The sequence below is a fragment of the Orycteropus afer genome, unplaced genomic scaffold, assembly GCF_000298275.1.
Source record: "Orycteropus afer afer isolate SDZICR_OR568_19922 unplaced genomic scaffold, OryAfe1.0 scaffold00292, whole genome shotgun sequence".
NCBI lineage: Eukaryota > Metazoa > Chordata > Mammalia > Tubulidentata > Orycteropodidae > Orycteropus > Orycteropus afer.
This window is the reverse complement of record NW_006921879.1, coordinates 832,566-852,565: the sequence shown is the minus strand read 5'-3', so window position 1 is coordinate 852,565 and position 20,000 is coordinate 832,566. Positions and strand designations below refer to the sequence as shown.

The window sequence follows — 20,000 nt, the reverse complement described above, 5'->3', positions numbered from 1 at the left end:
AGATTGCCCAGTCTTCTTTCTGAAGAGGGGCTGGGGAGTTTGAACTACTAGCCCCCTGGCTAACAGTCAAATGCCTTAGGCACAATGCCACCAGAGCTCCTAATAAGACTCTATGAACACCATTCTATATTATACTACTTCAGATTTGTACATTTCCAAACAAGTATAATTCATCTTTAGACAAATGCTCACTGTCATGTTATTAAATCATATGCATATAATACCATTCCTCAGAAGGAAGATGGGGCAATCTACTTCCATAGTGATACTGCCTCGGAAGCCCAAGGAGGGGTCGCTATGAGTCGGGTCAGACTCGATGGCACATAACAACAACAATAACACTATAAAGTATTATATGTAAAGTACTATATTTCTTGAACCCACCAACTGCTCCACAGGAGAAAGGTGTGGCAATATGCTTCTGTAAAGAGTTATAGCTCTTGAAACTCTATGGGGCAGTACTATTCTGTCCTTTAGGATTGCTGAGTCAGAATTGACTACACACCAGTATGGTGTGTATATGGGTATTTCTTTTACAAAATCATTATTCCTAAAAATCAACCATTGCTTCTCTTTTGCAGTTTTTTTTTTTCCCCCCTCTTATCCAGCAATTGTTCATTCAGGACTTAGGTCAGAGGTATATTTTATATTAATAGCTTCATATGATCCTCAATTTTTCTCCTTTGTAAGCATTGGGGACCTTCTTTGAGTGCTGAGGTTTTGCTGCTTTCTTATGGATATTCTGGCAACAAAGGGTCAGCAAAAGTGGTGAGACATCTGTCACATACAGCCCTTTCTCATTCAAGCCTAAGATTACAAGGCTGTCATGTGTATATGTGAGAGAGGGGAGTCTCACTCAGGTGGTACCATCTTGGGAATGGACTCCTCAGTAGGGATTTTCATTTAGACTCAATTGTGAAGCTTTTTAAGGAGCCCTGGTGACAGAGCCACCAGCCACTCTGTGGGAGAAAGATGTGACAGTCTGCTTCCATAAAGATTACAAACTTGGAAACCATATAGAGCAGTTCTGCTCTATCCTGTAGGGTTGCTGTGAGTCAGCATCCACTCCATTGCAGTGAGTTTCGTGTCAGTTTTGGTGGTGCAGTGGTTAAGAGCTCAGCTACTAACTGAAAGTTTGTGAGTTTGAATCTACCAGCCGCTCAATGGGAGAAAAATGTGGCAATCTGTTTCTGTAAAGACAGTTGTTGTTAGGAGCCGTTGAGCTGATTCTGACTCATAGCGACTGTGTATACAACAAACAGAATGAAACATTGCCTGGTCCTGCACCATTCTTACAATCATTGCCATGCTTAAGCCCATCTTTGCAGTCACTATGTTAATCCATTTTGTTGAGGATCTTCCCCTTTTTCACGGATCCTCTACTTTACCTAGCACAATACGCTTCTCCAGAGATTGGTCCTTTCTGACATGGCCAAAGCATGAGAGACGAAGTCTGGCCATTCTTCCTTCTCAGGAGCATTCTGGCTGTGTTTCCTCTAATACAGATTTGTTCATTCTAGCAGTCCGTGGTGTATTCAATATTCTTTGCCGACACCACAATTCAAATGCATCAATTCTTTTGCAGTCCTCCTTATTCGTTGTCCAGCTTTCACATGCATATGAGGCGATTGAAAATACCATGGGTTGGGTCAGGTGCACCTTAGTCTTCAAAGTGACATCTTTGCCCTTTCACACTTTAAAGTGCCCCTTTGCAGCAGACTTACCCAATGCAATACATGCATTGTGATCCGTACAGATTACAGCCTTGGAAACCCCATGGGACAGTTTTACTCTGTCTTATAGCATTACTATGCGTTGGAATCTACCGGGCATCAATGGATTTGGTGTTTTGGTGTTTCTAAGGCTGGCGGTTCAAACCCACCAGCCACTCCTCGGAAGGAAGGTTGGGCAATCCTACTTCCGTAGTGATACTGCCTCGGAAACCCAAGGAGGGGTCGCTATGAGTCGGGGCGACTAGACGGCAAAACAACAACAACAACAAACGCTTTTTAACTACTGCTGGGTCCAACCTCAGACCAATTAGATTAGAATCTCTGAGGATGGGGCCTGGGAGTGGTTACTTTTTATATGCTCTCTATGCATAATTGGATTTTGAACTACTGTCCTTGAAGTTACAGTCTCTAATAAATTCCTCTACAGGTCACAGTAGGAGACAATGTCCTGTAACATAGTCTTGTTGTTGTGGTTATGTGCAGTCGAGTCGGCCCCGACTCATAGCGACCCCTCCTTGGGTTTCCGAGGCAGTATCACTATGGAAGTAGGATTGCCCAACCTTTCTTCCGAGGAGTGGCTGGTGGGTTTGAACCGCCAGCCGTCTGGTTAGCAGGCAAGTGACTTAGCCACTATGCTACCACCTAGATCTCATTCCACTTTCCTCAGGATCATCCTCTTCCAGCTGATACCTTATCCTCTCTAGCTAAGTTTCGTTCTGGTTTCAGTCAGTTCCTCCCTGCTTACTGTTCCTCCAAGCCATTAAGAGCAAACATTAGAGGCAGGAAACTCAAAAAGGAAAACCCAGTTGTTCAACCTGCTCTATTTGAGGGGTGCGTGTGTGTCTGCGCATGTGTGTGCATGCATGTGTGTGTGCCTGTGTGTGTGCCTGTGTGCGTATGCGTGCATGTGTGTGTGGTCCTTGGGTGCTGTAAGCAGTTAACCTGCTTAGCTGATAACTGAGAGACTGAAGGTTCAAGTTCACCCAGCAATGCCTTCAAAGAAAGGGTTGGCAATCTAATTTCGAAAAGTCAGTCATTGAAAATTCTATTGAGCAAGTTCTGCTCTGACACACATGGGATTGCCATGAGTCAGAATCAACTTGACAGTAATTGGTTTGATTGTGTGTGTATGTGTGTGTGTAAGAAAGAGTGAGAAACTCTTATTCTTTACACAAGGGCTAGGGTCTGGGATCACTCCCTTCACCCCCACTCTCTCTCAAAACCCACATTTAATCCATTAACAAATGTTGTGATCTCTATTTTCAGAATATTCTCCTTTCCCCATCACTAGAATGGAGCTCCAGGAGAATAAAACCAAAAAACCAAATCCACTGCCCTCAAGTTGGATCCAACTCACAGCAACCCTTCCTTGGGTTTCTAAGGAGATATCACTAAAGAAGTAGAGTGCCCAATCTTCCTTCCAAGGAGTGGCTGGTGGTTCAAACCCACTTCTGCTTCTGGTTAGCAGTCAAATGCCTTAGGCACCACACCACCAGCTTCTTTCTGGGAAAGCAGGATCTTGTTTACTCCTGAAGCCTCAGAGGCTGACACAGTTAGCGTCTAATGGATACTCAATAAATATTGGTTAATGAATTGTGGGAATTTTTGTTTTAAAATAAAAATATTATACAACCTTTTAAGGAAAACTTGAGCCGGTGACTCTGAGGGAAATAAGGAGTGTAGGGATTTGGAAGGCTTGATATTAGAGGACTCTTGCAGTGTGGGGAATGTGCCATTCTCTGAGAAAGGCTGAAGGGCAGCCCCATTTGGAGAACATTCTGTGGTGGCTCTGCAAATGATTTAAAGAAGTTTTGAAAGATTCTTCAAACTAGACAAAGGAAAGCACAAAGTAGGCTCTCAAGAGTTGTAAATTGGGTATCAGAGCCACTCACTTCTGTTGCAAACTTGCAGATTAAGCACAGGACTACTCAGGCACTCATGGCTTTGGGCAAACCTTGAAAGATGGTGTTTTGGGGTCACATAGCAGGGTCATTCTGTAAGAAAAAAAAAAGCCAAACCAAAATCACTGCTGTCAAGTCAGATCTGACTCCTAGTGACCCCTGCTTGGGTTTCTGAGGCAGTATCACTATTGCCAGCCTTCTGATTAAGAGTCAAATGCCTTAGGCACTACGCCACCAGTGCTCCTCAGTCTGTAAGAGTAGAAGAATAATAGGGAGTAGAGATCTGGTAGCATAGTGCCTAAGGCATTTAACTGCTAACCAGAAGCCTGGAGGTTCAAACCTACCAGCCACTCCTCAGAAGGAAGGTTGGGCAATCTACTTCCGTAGTGGTACTGCCTAGGAAACCCAAGGAGGGATTGCTAGGAGTCGGGTCCTACTTGACGGCACATAACAACAACAGCAAGGGAGATACAGAGGTCACCATAGGAAATGAGAAATGAAAAGGAAAATTAAGGTTGAGGAAGGCCTATGTCGTATGTCAACAGGATTTCATCAACCTCATTTGACCAAGTCTTTGAGATGAAAGAGCACTATGAATATAATTCCTGTCTACAAAACAAGGCTGGCATATAGGGAAGATGGTGAGAGGATTATGTGGAACGCTGAGGTGAGAACCTGATGCTAATCCTAAAACACATACAAACGGGAAAGTGTCTCTGCTCTCAGAGGCTAGGAAGGCAAACAAGGATTCGCCCCTTTGTGGATACATCAGCTACTGTTATTGATCTTCCCATCAGGGTCTTTCTTGAAGGAGTTTGTGGTTTTAAGAGCTAATTTCTATGGACCCTGCTATTTTCTGTTTATCCTTCTGTGTGCATGAAGTGGAGAGAAATCTTATAGGGGAGAGAAACATGTTATTGTCCAGGGGAATGGTGTTCATGGGATTAAGCTGAACCATTTCTTAAGAATTTAGAGACCACTGGAATTCATACACCATTTGAAGAATAGATTTGATGTGCTGAACACAAATGACCAAAGACCAGAGAAGTTGTGGGATGACATCAAGAACATCATACATGAAGAAAGCATTGAATAAAGAATTGAACAGAAGATTTCAAAAGGCACCTCAAGAAGACAAAGGAAAGTATTATAACGAAATGTGCAAAAATCTGGAGTTAAAAAATCAAAAGGGAAAAATATGCTCAGTATGTCTCAAGATGAAAGGACTAAAGAAAACTCAAGCCTCAAGTTGTAATATTGAAGGAATCTAATGGCCAAATATTGAATGATGCAGGAAGCACTGAAAGAAGGTGGAAGGAAGACAAAGAGTTACTGTACCAAAAAGAATTGATCAACGTTCAACCATTTTAGGAGGTAGCATATGATCAAGAACTGATGGTTCTGAATGAAGAAGCCCAAGCTGCACTGAAGGCACTGGCAACAAGCAAGGCTCCAGGAATAGAAGGAATACCACTGAGATGTTTCAGAAACAGATGCAGCATTAGAGGTGCTCACTCATTTATGCCAAGAAGACAACTCCCTGGCCTACAGACAAGAAGAGATTGATATTTGGGCCCATTCCAAAGAATGATGATCCAACATATTGCAGAAATAATCTGACAATATCATTGATATCACATGCAAATAAAATTTTTGCTAAAGATAATTCAGAAATTATTGCAGCAGTATACTGACAGGGAACTGTCAGAAATTCCATAGGAGGGCATGGAATGAGGGATATCTTTGGTGATGTCAGATGGATCTTGGTTGAAAGCAAAGAATACTGAGAAGATGTTTATCTATGTTTTATTGACTATTCAAAGGCATTTGATTTTTGTGGATCATAACAAATCATGGATAACATTGATAAGAATGGGAATTCCAGAACATGTCATTGTGCTCAGGAGGAACCTGTATATAGACCAAGAGGCAGCTATTCAAATAGAACAAGAAGATACTGCATGGTTTCAAATCAGGAAAGGTGTGCTTCAGGGTTGTATCCTTTTATCCCACTTATTCAGTCTATGCTGAGCAAATAATATGAGAAGTTGGACTACACTGAAGAAGAACACAGCATTAAGGTGCTAATGAAAAACCTGTGATACGCAGGTGACACAACCTTGCTTGCTGAAAGTGCAGAGGACTTGAAGCACTTACCAATGAAGTTCAAAGACTGGAGTCTTCAGTATGGGTTACACCTCAACATTAAGAAAACAAAAATCTTCACAACTGGACCAATAAGCAACATCATGACAAATAGAGAATAGATTGAAGTTGTCAAGGATTTCATTTTACTTGGCTCCACAATCAATGCTCATGAAATCAGCAGTCAAGAAAGCAAATGACGTATTGACGTGGGCAAATCTGCTGCAAAAGACATCTTTAAAGTGTTGAAGAGTAAAGATGTCACTTTGAAAACTAAAGTGTGCCTAACCCAAACTATGGTATTTTCAATAGCCTTGTAAGCATGTGAGAGCTAGTCAAGAAATAAAGGAGACCTGGTGGTGTAGTGCCTAAGACATTTGACTGCTAACCAGAAGGCTGGTGGTTCAAACTCACCAGCCATTTCTCAAAACGAAGACTCAGCAATCTACTTCTGTAGAGATACTACCTCGGAAACCCAAGGAGGGATCGTTATGAGTCGGAACTGACTCTACGACAGTGAGTTTTGTTTTGAGAGTTACATGAGAATTAATTCCTTTGAGTTGTGGGGTTGGCAAAGAATATTGAATGTACCATGCTGCTAGAACAAACAAATCTGTCTCGGAGGAAATGCAGACCGAATGCTTCTTAGAAGAGAGAATGGCCGGACTTTGTCTCTTGGACTTTGGTCATGTTTCAGTCGGGACCAGTCCCTAGAGAGAGGGATCTCACGCTTGGAAAAGTAGAGAGGGTCAGCACAAAGGGGACGATCCTCTAGGAGATGGATTGACACAGGGCTATGAAGATGGGCTTAAGTGTGACAATAATCGTCAGGATGGTACAGGACCAAGCCGTGTTTCACTGTTGTAATAGGGTCACTATAAGTTGGAATCCACTTGACGGCACCTGATAACAATAGCAACATTTCTTGGCAGGTAACTTCCAGTGTAGCCATGGTAGCTAACCCTACCACAAACCCGTCGCAGCTGCTGCCTCTAGCGCTTGCGGACAAGTGTATAGGATCACGAATTCACATTGTGATGAAGAGTGATAAGGAAATTGTTGACAGGCTTCTAGGTTTTGATGACTTTGTGAATATGGTATTGGAAGATGTCACTGAGTTTGAAATCACACCAAAAGGAAGCAGGATTACTAAATCAGATCAGAGTTTGCTAAATGGAAATAATATAACAATGCTGGTTTCTGAAGGAGAAGGACTTGAAGTATGAGTAGACTTTCATGACTTATGCTAGGTTCTCTTTTGTTTTATAAAGGCAACAAAATGGATTTTTAAAAAACCTTTTTATCTTGAGATTCTGTAACACTAAGTTTCCATTAAAGGGAAATGCTTTGAAGATGCACCATAAATGCCAATTTTTGTAACTTAATCATGGTTATCTTGGAATCAAAAGTAAACATTTTGCTGTTTGAAGACTTAAAACAAAACAAACTGTAACATTTCTTAAGGTAGATGGCTTCCCACAGAGATGGAGGGAAAGCAGAGAGCAGAGTAACAGCCACCTTCTGAGCTGGTCTTTAAGAACCAAATTGAGGAGGTCAGGGAAACAGTCATATATTTAAGGCCTTGAACAATAAGTTCAAAAAACCCAAGCTCACTGCCATTGAGTCAGCTCCAACTCATAGCGACCCCCATTGAGTTTCTGAGGCTGTAAATCCTTATGGAAGTAGATCACCCCATCTTCCTTCCACTGAGCGCCTGGTGGGTTTGAACTGCTGACCTTCTGGTTAGCAGCTAAATGATTTATCTACTCCACCACCAGAGCTCCTTTGAGTGGTAAGTAGAAGTGAATAAATATTTTTCTCTCTTTTCATTGATCTGATCTTACATTCATATGGTAATACAGAATCTGGGGTGTGTGGGGGGTGACTCAAAAAAGATGGAATTCTGCAAAGAAGAGCTCTGTGGTATTGTATGTAAAGGCCAACATACATTTATTTTAGTTCATTCTTTCATACATTGTTTTTATTCAATCACTATTTACTCAGCTAATATTTATTCAGTATCTGTTATATTCCAGAGACTGTGCTTGCAACAGAGATTACTGCAGGGAACCAGGTCTCTCTTCAAGTTACAGTCAAGTTTTAAAAAACTGAAAAGTATTATTAATTTATTATGCTAGTGATGAGGACCATAAAGGAAAGGTACAGGGTTTTAAGCAAGCAAAAGCAGTGGCTGTTAACTTAGTCTGGTGTTTCTGAGAACACTTGTCTAAGGATAAGAAGGATACAGGATTTAAGCAGACAGAATGAGAAGGGGTGAGTAGAATAAGGAACATTCCATGAAAGAAGTAGAGATGTTGAAAATTTTGAGTTGGAAAGAAGCCTAATGAATTCAGGGAACTGAAAAGCAGGGGTATGAGAGGAATATAAAGAGAAAGAGAGAATGGCTTGACATAAGGCAAGGCTTGGTAGGCAGAGGTAAGGACTGCAGTCACTATCTCAGAGCCAATGGAGAGTCATTGACCCATTTTAGGGGATGGAGGTGAATAACACAGGAACATGATTAGATTTGTGTTTTTAAAAGATTACTATGCTGTAGTATAGGGTTGACAGGAAGCCACTGGGATCCAACTTTCAGCTTTTTTATAAATAAGAACACAGTCCTGCATCAAGAAATGCTATAGCTAGATGTATGTTATCCCACTAACTCTGCCAACTGCCAGCTACTTTCAAAAGAGGACACTGAGGTACATGGAATTAGGCTCAAGGTCACAGGGTTAGTTAGTGGCAGACCCAGCTTTCATGACTCCCAGGCCACTGTTCATTCTGCTGTAGTCGGGGGCTTCTGAACAGGGAGTTTTCAAGGCATCTAGGTTCTTTAGGAACTCTGGTAGCATAGTGGCTAAAGCACTTGACTGCTAACCAGAAGGCTGGCAGTTCAAACCCACCAGCCACTCCTCGGAAGGAAGGTTGGGCAATCCTACTATCTTGGGCAATCCTACTATCTGTAATGATACTGCCTCGGAAACCCAAGGAGGGGTCACTTTGAGTTGGGGCCTACTATGAGTTGGGGCCTGGGGTCACTATGAGTTGGGGCCTACTCGATGGCACATAACAACAACAGGTTCTTTAGAAGGAGCACTGGCACATAACAACAACAGGTTCTTTAGAAGGAGTACTGGCGGTGCAGTGCTTAAGGCATTTGACTGGTAACCAGATAGTTCAAACCCACCAGCTGCTCTGTGGAAGGAACATGGGGCAATCAATCTATTTCTGTAGAGTTACCACTTTGGAAAGCCAATAGGGGTCAGAATTGACTTGATGGCAGTGAGTTTGGTTTTGGTTTTGGATTCTTTAGACTTAGTGATTATTTAGGGTTGAGAATAATCATTCATCTTCTTTTATTCATCTTATCTGATTCTCAGGGAAGTTGGAACTGGTCCAGAAAGGAGAGTAGAGGCTGGGAGTGGTATGAAAGATCTGTGTCGTTGGAGGCGATTGCTATAGGGAAGGCTAGGTTAATGGTCCTTCCTCAATGTGGATTCAGTGGGAACTATTTACTGAAGGCTGGGGGCATAGATTAGAAGCCAGATATGCTTTGATCATAGGATCAAGGCATTCTCAGAAATAGAAAACTGAAGGGAAAAGGGCTTACAAAGTAGCTGTTAGGACACGCTTAGACGAGCCTTCCCTAAGTGTGGCCTTTTCTGGGCTGATGGGCAAGGCCTGAATTTCCACAAGTACAGAACAATAAGAGGTTTGGCTTTCCCCTAAGGGAGAACAGGACCTCCCTTGGTCATATCCTGGGGCTATAACTGCAGGGCTGAGATTGATGAGCTATGATTCAGAACATGTCCTGCTCAAGATCAAGAACAGCTTGTTTTTGGTCTTGTGCAGGACCCAGTCTGTCCACATCACCTGAACAAGAACACAGATGAGGTAAATGAGGGATGTTTAAAAAGTGCCTAGGGGTTTGTGAGGGTATTATGTCCTACAATTAATAGCTTGTCTGGAAACAGTTCTGTAATTGCCAAAGGTAATTGCCAATATACCCCCCAGAATAGGGGTACCTTTTTATTAAAAAGAAGAGTGAGTGTTGTTGATTTAGAAAGGTGTCCCAGTGACTCGGAATGTCAATTCCCTATGCCATTTCAGAGGCATACTTCACCACATTCCAAATCATATCTTTACCTCTCCACTTCTGGGCTTGGTGCCCTGGATCCAACTCCCCATATCCCCATTGCTAACCTTGAATGGGAGCTGAGAGATAGGCAGCATCTCCCTACTCCCTCGGTGTGTGTATGAGGGTGAAGGGGAAAGAGGAATAGAGCTGGCAGCCAGAGAATTGTCATCTTAAGAGAGCAGCCATTGGGGTGATTTTGATTTAGTTATGACCTTATTTTGTAACAGTAGAGAGTGACCTTATAGATAGTTAAATTCTACCTTTATTCTTTTCTACCACTCCATCTTAGAGATGAAGAAACTGAGACCCTGAAAAGTGACATGATTTTCCACAGAGCTAGTTATTGGTGGAAGAGCGGCCAGAGCCATAGTCTCTTACCTGGTCATCTACTACATCAAATAGTACATCAAATATTTCTTTGATCTCCTGTGAAGTACCAGGCACTGTGCTAGAACAAATAAGTACATGTCTCAAGCTCTCCAGATGCTCATAGAATGCTGGAAAGAAGCCCAAATAAACCTTTGCAAGAATCTATGGTAAGTGCTAATACTCTGCTAAGACTGAAGCATGGAGGAAGACTTATTTGTGAAGACTCAAGGAGATAGTTCTTGGAGGAGATGAAAAAGTCCTGTGCTCTTTGTATTGCTGTTAGCAATATTTCTTGATATGTGGGCTTACAGTGAGTACCTGAGAGTTTGTGTGAACTAGCAAGGATTTCCTTATGGGCAAGGCCATATGGCTAGAAAGAAACTCAAGTTATCTGACTCTTCCCCTCACCAGAGTAGTAGGTGAGAATGATTTGGGAGGGCTCTTGAGTGAAAATAAATAAGGGGGCAAACATCAGATCCCAACTCAGAAGTACTTCCAACCTTTTAATCTTAAGAGAGATGCTAAGAGGTGCTGTTGGTGTGATAGACAAGGAGGAAGACAGGGTTAGAAAATGGAGGCAGGAGAAGAGCACTCTCTGCTCTAGGCATTGTTCCCATCTTCCCCAATCCAAGTCATTCCCAGCTACTTCACTGTCGGTAATCCCCTGCCTTCACCTTGCTTCCTAACCCACTGACACATTCTCACTTCACCCTTTCTCCCTTCCTGACTCTGGAGTCTATTTTGTGTGAGATGGGTACAACTCTTTAGATATTATTATGTTGTTTACCACTATGGGGTTCATCTATTGTGGTGTTGTTGTTGTTGTTATGTGCCGTCGAGTCAGAACTGACTCATAGCGACCCCTCCTTGGGTTTCTGAGGCAGTATCACTAGGAAGTAGATTGCCCCATCTTCCTTGTGAGGAGTGGCTGGTGGGTTTGAACCACCAGCCTTCTGGTTAGCAGTCAAGTGCCTTAGGCACTATGCTACCAGAGCTCCTATCTATTGTGGTAGTGCTTAAATATCAGTGTGTATTATACTCGCTGGAGATAGGCTACTAATCACAAATCAGATTCCAGGGCCTTACCTCCAGACATTTTGGTTCAAGAGGTCTAGGTTTCTGTATTTTCAGTTAGTAGCAAAATTACTCAGATGGACTTCACTTAGGATCCCTCTCCCACTATATATATATATATAATATATGTGTGTGTATATATATATATATACACACACACACATATATAATTTAAAACGTATGGTAGCCAGGCAGTGGCAGACTAAGGAGTGGTTGAGGGCTGGTGGTGGAGTCATCAGCCCTCCTCCAACAGACTCAGCAACCTCCTTCCATTCCCATTCTTTGATGTGGGCAATTGAGATTTTCTCAATTGAATGTACAGCAGCCAGAAAATTCACCTTTAAGAAGCCCTTGGAAGTCTTTTTTGGCATGATTGCCATCTCCTAGGCCTTCCTCCGTTGAGAGTCTGTGGTCACTACTGTAGATGGGAGCCCACGAGTTGAGAAGATACTAAGCAGGAGATGATAAGTAGGACAAGCAAACCTTGCATCAGAATGACCAAGGGAAAGGGACAATTTGAAAGAGGGTCTGTAGATCCTGGAGAGAGTGGGAGAACAATGTGGAACAAAATCAAATTCATTAAAAAAAAAGACCAAGTTTACTAATCTGATAGAGCCTGGTGAGATACCTGAGACTATAGACCCTAGTTACCTTTCAGGTCTGAAATTGAATTCACTTCTGTGGCTTCCAGCCAAACAATAAACAGGCAAATAGGGTGAATACTTACAACAAGTAGACATACTCCTTACAACGATCATTCAGTCATTCGTGGGAGAACAGATGGGCGGTATTGCACATGGAGATAACTCAGGAGGCAGGAATGCATAGGAAAGGACACAGGGAAGAAGTAACTACGGGAGGGAGGGAGAAGAGAGCTGTTACATTGTGGGGAATTGCAGTGTCAATGTCATGAAACAAAATGAATATGAATGGCTGTATGGAAAGTGAATTTGCTCTATGAACTTTGACCCAAATCACAATACAAATTAAAAAAGAAAGAAAAAGAAAGAGGGTCCTGTGAAGGGTCTGCTAAGAGACGCCAGGAATAGCAGATATGTGAATCAATGTGAAGATTCGTTTTCTCATCTGTCATCCAAAACTTTTAGAAAGTCTTTTAGAGCCCACACCCTTGTGTTTAGTGGTGCATTGGAGAATAAAGGTTAAGGCCTGTATCCAGGCTTCGGAAGGAGGCTGAAGTAAGCCAAAGTCAGTTGCAGCGCCACGGAGAAGTTATAAGAAGATAGACATGAAGAAAAAAGTCTGTAGGATCATTGTTGTTTTTCAATTGTTGTAAATATATAACACAACAATTGCCAATTTAGTGCTTTTTCTCATATCCCATTTAGGGACACCAAGTACATCGATCATGTTGTGCAACCATCACCAATATCTGTTGCCAGATTTTCTATCACTGTAAACTTGATTGTGTGGATCATAACAAATTATGGATAACATTGAGAAGGATGGGAATTCCAGAACACTTAATAATTGTGTTCACGAGAAACTGTACATGGACCAGGAGGCTGTCGTTTGAAAAGAACAAGGGGATACTGCATGGCTTATGATCAGGAAGGGAGTGTGTCAGGGTTGTATCCTTTCACCATACTTATTCAATCTGTGTGCTGAGCAAATAATCCAAGAAGCTGGACTATATGAAGAAGAATGCAGCACCGGGATTGGAGGAAGACAATTAACAAACTGCATTATGCAGATGACACAATCTTGCTTGCTGAAAGTGAAGATGACTTAAAGCACTTATTGACAAAGATTAAAGACTACAGTTGGCAGTATGGAGTACACCTCAAGATAAAGAAAACTAAAATCCTCATAATCGGGCCAATAAGCAGCATCATGATAAATGGAGAGAAGATTGAAGTTGCCAAAGATTTCATATTGCTTGTTTCCATAATCAACAACAATGGAAGCAGCAGTCAAGAAATTAGACGATTTATTGCACTGGTCAAATTTGCTGCAAAAGGTCTCTTTCAAGTGCTGAAGGGTAAAGATGTCTCTTTGAAGACTAAGGTGCACCTAACCCAAGCCATGGTGCTTTCAATCACTTCATAGGCATGTGAGAGCTGGACAGTGAATAAGGGAGACCAAAGAAGAGTTGATGCTTTTCAGTTGTGGTGTTGGCAAAAAATACTGAAAGTATCACAGACTGCCAAAAGAACGAACAAATCTGTCCCCGAGGAAGTGCAACCAGAATGCTCCTTGGAAATGAGAATGGCCAGATTTTATCTCACCTACTTTGGTCATGTCATCAGATGGCACCGATCCCTGGAGAAGGATAAAATGCTTGGTAAAGTGGAGGTCAGCGAAAAAGGGGAAGATTCTCAACAAGCTGGATGGACACCATGACTCAGATGATGGGCTCGGGTATAGCAAGGATTGTGAGGCTGCCGCAGGACCAGGCAGTGTGTTGTTCTGTTGTACATAAGGTCGCTATGAGTCAGACCTGACTTGATGGAACTTAGTAACAACAACATTGGCACAAAGCACTTAGTTGCTATCCAGAATGTTGGCAATTCAAGCCTATCCAGCAGCTACATGAGGGAAAGAACTGCTTCCATAAATATTACAGCCAAGAAAACCCTATGAGGCAATTCTACTGTCACATGGAGTTGTTGTGAGTCAGAATTGACTTGATTGAGCCCAACAACAGTTGCTCATTTACATGATCTGAAATTATGCTTTTGTTGTTGTTGTATAGAGACAAATTCTTTGAAGACTTTTCCAGGATTCTCCGTCCTTCCTAGGCCATCTTACAACCTGAGAATATTCTTTCACACCCCCTTACCCAGAGAGTTTTCCTGGCATCTATTAGAAAGATACAAGTGTGTAGAGGATACTCTGTATTTGACTGTTCAAAAGAGAAATTGTCTCAGGGCAACTAGTAGTAAGTTTAGTCTATTTTTTCATTCCTGTATCAACTGACCAGGAAATGATAGCAAGGAAAATAATTCTGTTGTCTGAATACTTTACTCACTGATTTGCCATGTAGGTTTCTCACTCATTAGTGGTTCCCAAATTTTACTGCATATTAGAACCACCAGGGAAGCATTTAATAATCCCAAAGCCCAGACCATACTTAATACCACACTCAAAAAGGAAGTAAAATTTCTCATGGTAGAAGCCAGGTAGTAAATTTCAAGGTGGAAGCCAGTATTTTAAAAAGATCCCCCAGGTGATTCCAATGTTCAGTTACCTGGGGAGGCAGAGTTTGAGAACCAAACACTCCAGGAACCCAGGGTTTTATCAAGATTAACGTCAATACCGATATTGCACTGCCCTAGACACCATGTGGGAATGAAACTTGCTGAAGCTGGAGTTTCAGTGTTAAGCACTGAGGCTCTTATAACCCTTGCCATCTTTCATCCTGGCCTTAACGTTTCTGCAACTTGTTTCTTTACCAGTGAGATAGAAATAATTGCTACTTCACAGGTTTGTATTATATAATGATTGATGGCAACTTTATAAAACAGACAATACTGTAGCTGACACACAGTAGGACTTCAGTGAATGCTATTTTTAAAAGTCCGTGATTGTTCAATGAGCATATATTCAAAATTTGCCTTACCCAACTCTCCCTCTGAAGCTAACTTCCATTTCTCCCCATTGGCACCAAAGCATAGTTCTCAAGTCCCTCCCTTTCTGCTCTTTCCACACTAGCCCTCCCCACACTCATCTGGCTCTGTACCAGTTATTGTCAGGGAACAGAGAGACACAAAGGACTTTGTTAGATCCATGATCACAAGGATATGCTACCTGTGAGAGCTACAGCAAAAAGGACAGGTAAGAGTAGCTAGCAGAGAGTCAAAGAGGATCAACACAAATAGAGACTGGGAAAGGATTGGGAAGAACAGATGCATAGACAGTAGTAAAAGTATGAGGAATTGAATGGAATGAGGCTTGAAAATATTATGGGAGAGAAAGCCATCTAGTAACAGGAATAAAACAATCAGGCACAGGTATTTTTTAGCACCTTCTGCTTGTCCAGCTATTGTTAAGCACTTTGAAGGATTCAGGAGAATTGTAAGGCATTTGGCTGATAACCAGAAGGTTGGCAGTTCAAACCCACCAGCTGCTCCACAGGAGGAAGATGAGGCAATCTACTTCTGTAAACATTTACACCCTTGGAAACCCAATGGGAGTCGCTATGAGTTGAAATCGACTCAGTGACAATGGGTATATGTGGTACCTACAATCAAGCAGCTTGGGGAAGGCAAAACAAACAAAATGGGAATATGAGCTAACAGGTAAATAATAAACTCTGAGGGCTGACATGGTTAAGAAGGACTTTCTGGAGGAGCTAAACTTCCAGCTGGATCTTGCAGGATCAACACAGTTTTAATGAGCAGAAAAAAGAAAATATCTCAAGAATGCTGGTGCAAAGTCAGAGGTTGAGGCAGGAGGCATCTAAGGATGACCCTCTGTTACTTCTGTCTCCCCTTCTCTATAGGACTTACAGCAAAAGATGCGAAGGGACTTACGCCCGTGATAATACTGATGGTAATCATTTTCCTGGTGCTTCTGTTCTGGGAAAATGAGATGAATGAAGGATCAGGGACGCCAACCCTAGAGCAGTTGCATGTGGACTACCCTCAGAGTTATGTTTCTGTGAGGTACTGCAACTATATGATCTTACAAAGAGTCATCAAGGAACCTGACAACACCTGCAAAAAGAAACACATCTTCATCCATGAGAGGCCTCAGAAAATCAATGCTGTCTGCACTTCTCTCAAGAAGATGGCTTGTCATAATCATTCCACCCTTTTCTGCTTCCAGAGCAGGATAAAGTTCAAAATGACGGTCTGTGAGCTCATTGAAGGCACCAGATACCCTGCCTGCAAGTACCACATTTCCCCCAAGAAGGGGTTCATTCTTGTCACGTGTGATGACATCGTGGCAGTTAGTTTCCAGGGATTTATTGAATAATTTGGTATCAGCATCTGAGTCTGGGATCTTCTCTTCACTCTCATTATTCTGGTGCTGGTTCTTCTTAAAGCAAACCTGAGTTGTGGACATGGGGTCATGCCTTGAGTGAAATGGGTAGCCACAAATCATTTATCTTTCCAGTGTTGCTGAGCTGGAATCTTTTTATTCTTCTTCAATAATAATAAAAATCTTTACTGAATTAAATTTTGAATTCTGCATGTATTTTAATTTCTTGTCTCTTGTCTTTGGGTCCTTTGATGAGAGCTAAGAGGTTGTGTAGTGCCTAAGGCATTTGACTGCTAACCAGAAGCTGGTGGTTCAAACCCACCAGCCACTCCTTGGAAGGAAGTTTGGGCAATCTACTTCCATAGTGATACTGCCTCAGAAACCCAAGGAGGGGCCTCTATGAGCCAAGATTGACTCCATGGCAGTGAGTTAGGTTTTTTTGGTTAAGAGTGAATCTTAGGCAGAGATGAGATTAGGGTAATGTGAATGAGGCACTCACTTCAGGTACAAAATTTAAGGGAGCACCAAAAAAACAAAAACAAAAACAAAAAACCAACTGAGTAAGTTAGATATATAATGTTTTAACTCAATATTTTAAAAAATCAAAATGAATGCAAAACTTCCCCTAAGAACAAAACATCAAATTGTTAAATGTTGTTGTTGTTATTTGCCGTCGAGTCGGCCCCGACTCATAGTGACACCTCCTTGGGTTTCCGAGGCAGTATCACTACAAAAGTAGGATTGCCCAACCTTCCTTCTGAGGAGTGGCTGGTGGGTTTGAACCGCCAGCCTTCCGGTTAACAGTCAAGTGCCTTAGGCACTATGCTACCAGAGCTCCTTTTTCCCATAGAATCCTTCAAATTGTTAAATAGAGACCTGATTTGACAGGGCTGAGATTAGGGCAAGATGAGGGATGTGAGTCATGCTAGCGCAGACTCAGATACTATTAATTAAAATTTTGATATTTGTTCACTAGAGATTTCTTTTTTGCATTATTTTTTAAAAATTGCATTAGAATATTACGTATCTTGATTACTGAGTTCTTTGGTATCTCCTTAAATACTGTCTCTGAAGTGAGTACCTCATTAATCTCATCCTAATTCCAGCCCTGCTTCTAGGTGTAAAAACTATTGGGGCCATGTTTTAGTGTCTTTTTTAAAGACACTAAGCTATACTACTCAAGTTGCATCTATTCTTATTCAGCAGCTTCTTTTGTACCTTGAAACGAAAAGAAAAGGAGATCAGAAGAAACCTCATTGATCAGAAATTATTTCCCTTAAAGACTGTGGAGAGAAATAAATAAGTATTTCCCAGGGGGGATTGAGACGCTCAGAACTCAAGGTGTCTTCTCTTTGCATTGAACAGAGGGAATAGAGAGGATGTGGGGCCAGACTGCTAATTTTTTTCCCCTTTTACTTCTTACAAATAAACTCCTTAGTTACCCCAAGCTCAGCTGTAAGCATATTATCCTCACAGTTAGAGAGTGAAAGGAAGAGAAAGAAAGCCTCTGAATTCTTGGAATATAATCAAATCCTGTTCCTCTTTAGCATTAGTTTCCTCATCTCGAAAGTTAGGGGCTTCCAGCACTGATGGCAAGGTTCAATGAGATAGAAAATAACAAATGCTGGTGGGGATGTGGAAAGACTGGGACTCTCATACACTGCTGGTGGGACTGTAAAGTGATACAACCACTGTGGAAAGAAATATGGCGATTCCTTAGAAAGTTGGAATTGGACATAGCATTTGACCCAGTAATCCTATTACTAGGTATATAGCCTAGAAAGGTGAGAGTCAGGATAGGAACAGATACATGCACGCTCATGATCATCACAGCACTATTTACAATAGCAAAAAGATGGAAACACGTGTCCATCAGCAGAAGAGTGGATGACTAAACTATGGTACATACACATACTGGAATGCTATGCAGCACTAAAGAATAATGTAGAGTCTGCAAAACACCGCATAATATGGATGAACTTGAAAGACATTATGCTTAGTGAAATAAGTCAATCACAGAAGGACAAATATATTATTAATTCATTGTTGTGGAGGGTCAAGGAAAGGTTTATATATGGAGGGAAACTTTCTTTGTCAGTTGCCAGAGGTGGGAGGGGAGGGGAGGGAACACTGCAAAAAAAAAATGCATTGACCCATGTCACTTTAGTTTTGTGTATTTCACTGTACATAAATTATATTTCAATAAAATGCATTAAAAATAAATATAAGAATTTTTTGAAAAAAGTTAGGGGCTTGAGCTAGATCATCTTTGAGGTTCCTTCCTGGTCAATCTACTCCACAATTCTTTTTCTTAGGTAGTGTGGTGGTGACTAGGCTTGCTGGAGGGAAGGATTAGTATTGGGGGGGGGGTACAGGAAATCAGGGATAGTTGGAAAATAAGGGCCAGATTATGGGGTTACTAATTCTAAACCATATTGTTTCACTTCTGTATGACAACCAGAAGCTCTTCCAGTGAGCTGTGTGAGCATAAGAGATTCACTAGCTTCAGAGAGCCCTCTCTGTCCTGATCGTCTTGCTTGAAAGACTTCAACTGTTCCACTGTTGATCTGGGCTTAATTCAAGGCCAGATCAAAGAAGGATTACACTTGAGCTAGTTGTTAGCTCTGTCTTTTGGGAATATCAGTTAGAACTGATCAATATGATTTACAAGAGGGGTGAAAATCATGAGCAAAGGACATTTTGCAACCTGGTTAAGTAGTCCAGGCTTACCCATCTCATGGCTTCTCCTTCCATCAATGGTGGCCCTTTTGTGCCAAGTGTCATTATTCATTTCTCTGTGTGAATCTCACCGCTGCTGTTGTCTTTATGGAAGTGTGGGTGCCACTAAGGGAGCACAGCCCTCGACATCTGCAAAGAAGCTAAGCAGGAACAGGTGGACCTTAGCACGTAATTTACAAGGCCCTGGTAGCCTATTTCCCAGAAAAACCTTTGCAGTAGCTGAAATGTGTCCTTTATTTCTACTTTCTAAATTCTTATTCCTTTTCCTTTCTGTCTCCCTAGGTTTCATTGCCCTTTTTTCCCTTCCCAGTGCTCTCTCCTTCTCTCTCCAACCTCTCCCTTCTAATGAAAAGCAAAATCTTAGAGATAGAAGCATTCCTATTAATTTTTGAGTAATCGACATTGTTCAGTGGAATCTGTTCTCAGAGCCTTTTCATTCAATAGGAATAAAAGCCCAATTCAAATGAATGGTGACTTTTTAGACATTTATAGTTTGAGGAGGTCTGATGTTTTAAAATGGGCATCTAGTAGCTTATAATCAAACCAGGCATCTGTGGATTCTGCCTACTTGAAATACAGGCTTCCAGGAAATTTTCTTTGTTGGTTACCGGGGATGGGAGGAGAAGGGAGGGAACACTGTTAGATAGGTAGAGATAAGTGTTGATTTGGGTGAAGAGAAGGGCAATGTACCAAATGTGAGTGATCAACATGGTGGCATTGAGGAGGACATAGAGAGGTCTGTGGGGGGTACAGACAAGAAAGATGAACCATTTTGCACATACAGTACTGCATTGTCAGTGAAGGCAAACATGGGTATGTGGGTGGATAGATGGGTGGACAGGTTGAACTATTAGGTATGTCTATGAAGTGGGAAGGAGCTCTGGTAGCATAGTGGCTAAAGCACTTGACTGCTAACCAGAAGGCTGGCGGTTCAAACCCACCAGCCACTCCTCG

General features: G+C 41.8%; 1 protein-coding gene across 1 annotated transcript; it reads left to right on the top strand.

Annotated features, from left to right (window-relative positions):
- Positions 1 to 15,869: 15,869 nt before the first annotated feature.
- On the top strand, positions 15,870 to 16,301 carry RNASE12 (ribonuclease A family member 12 (inactive)). The gene has a single exon (XM_007951127.2). It carries the CDS (start codon positions 15,873 to 15,875, stop codon positions 16,299 to 16,301), a length of 429 nt encoding a protein of 142 aa, XP_007949318.1. The 5' UTR covers positions 15,870 to 15,872.
- The last annotated feature ends 3,699 nt before the right edge of the window (positions 16,302 to 20,000 follow it).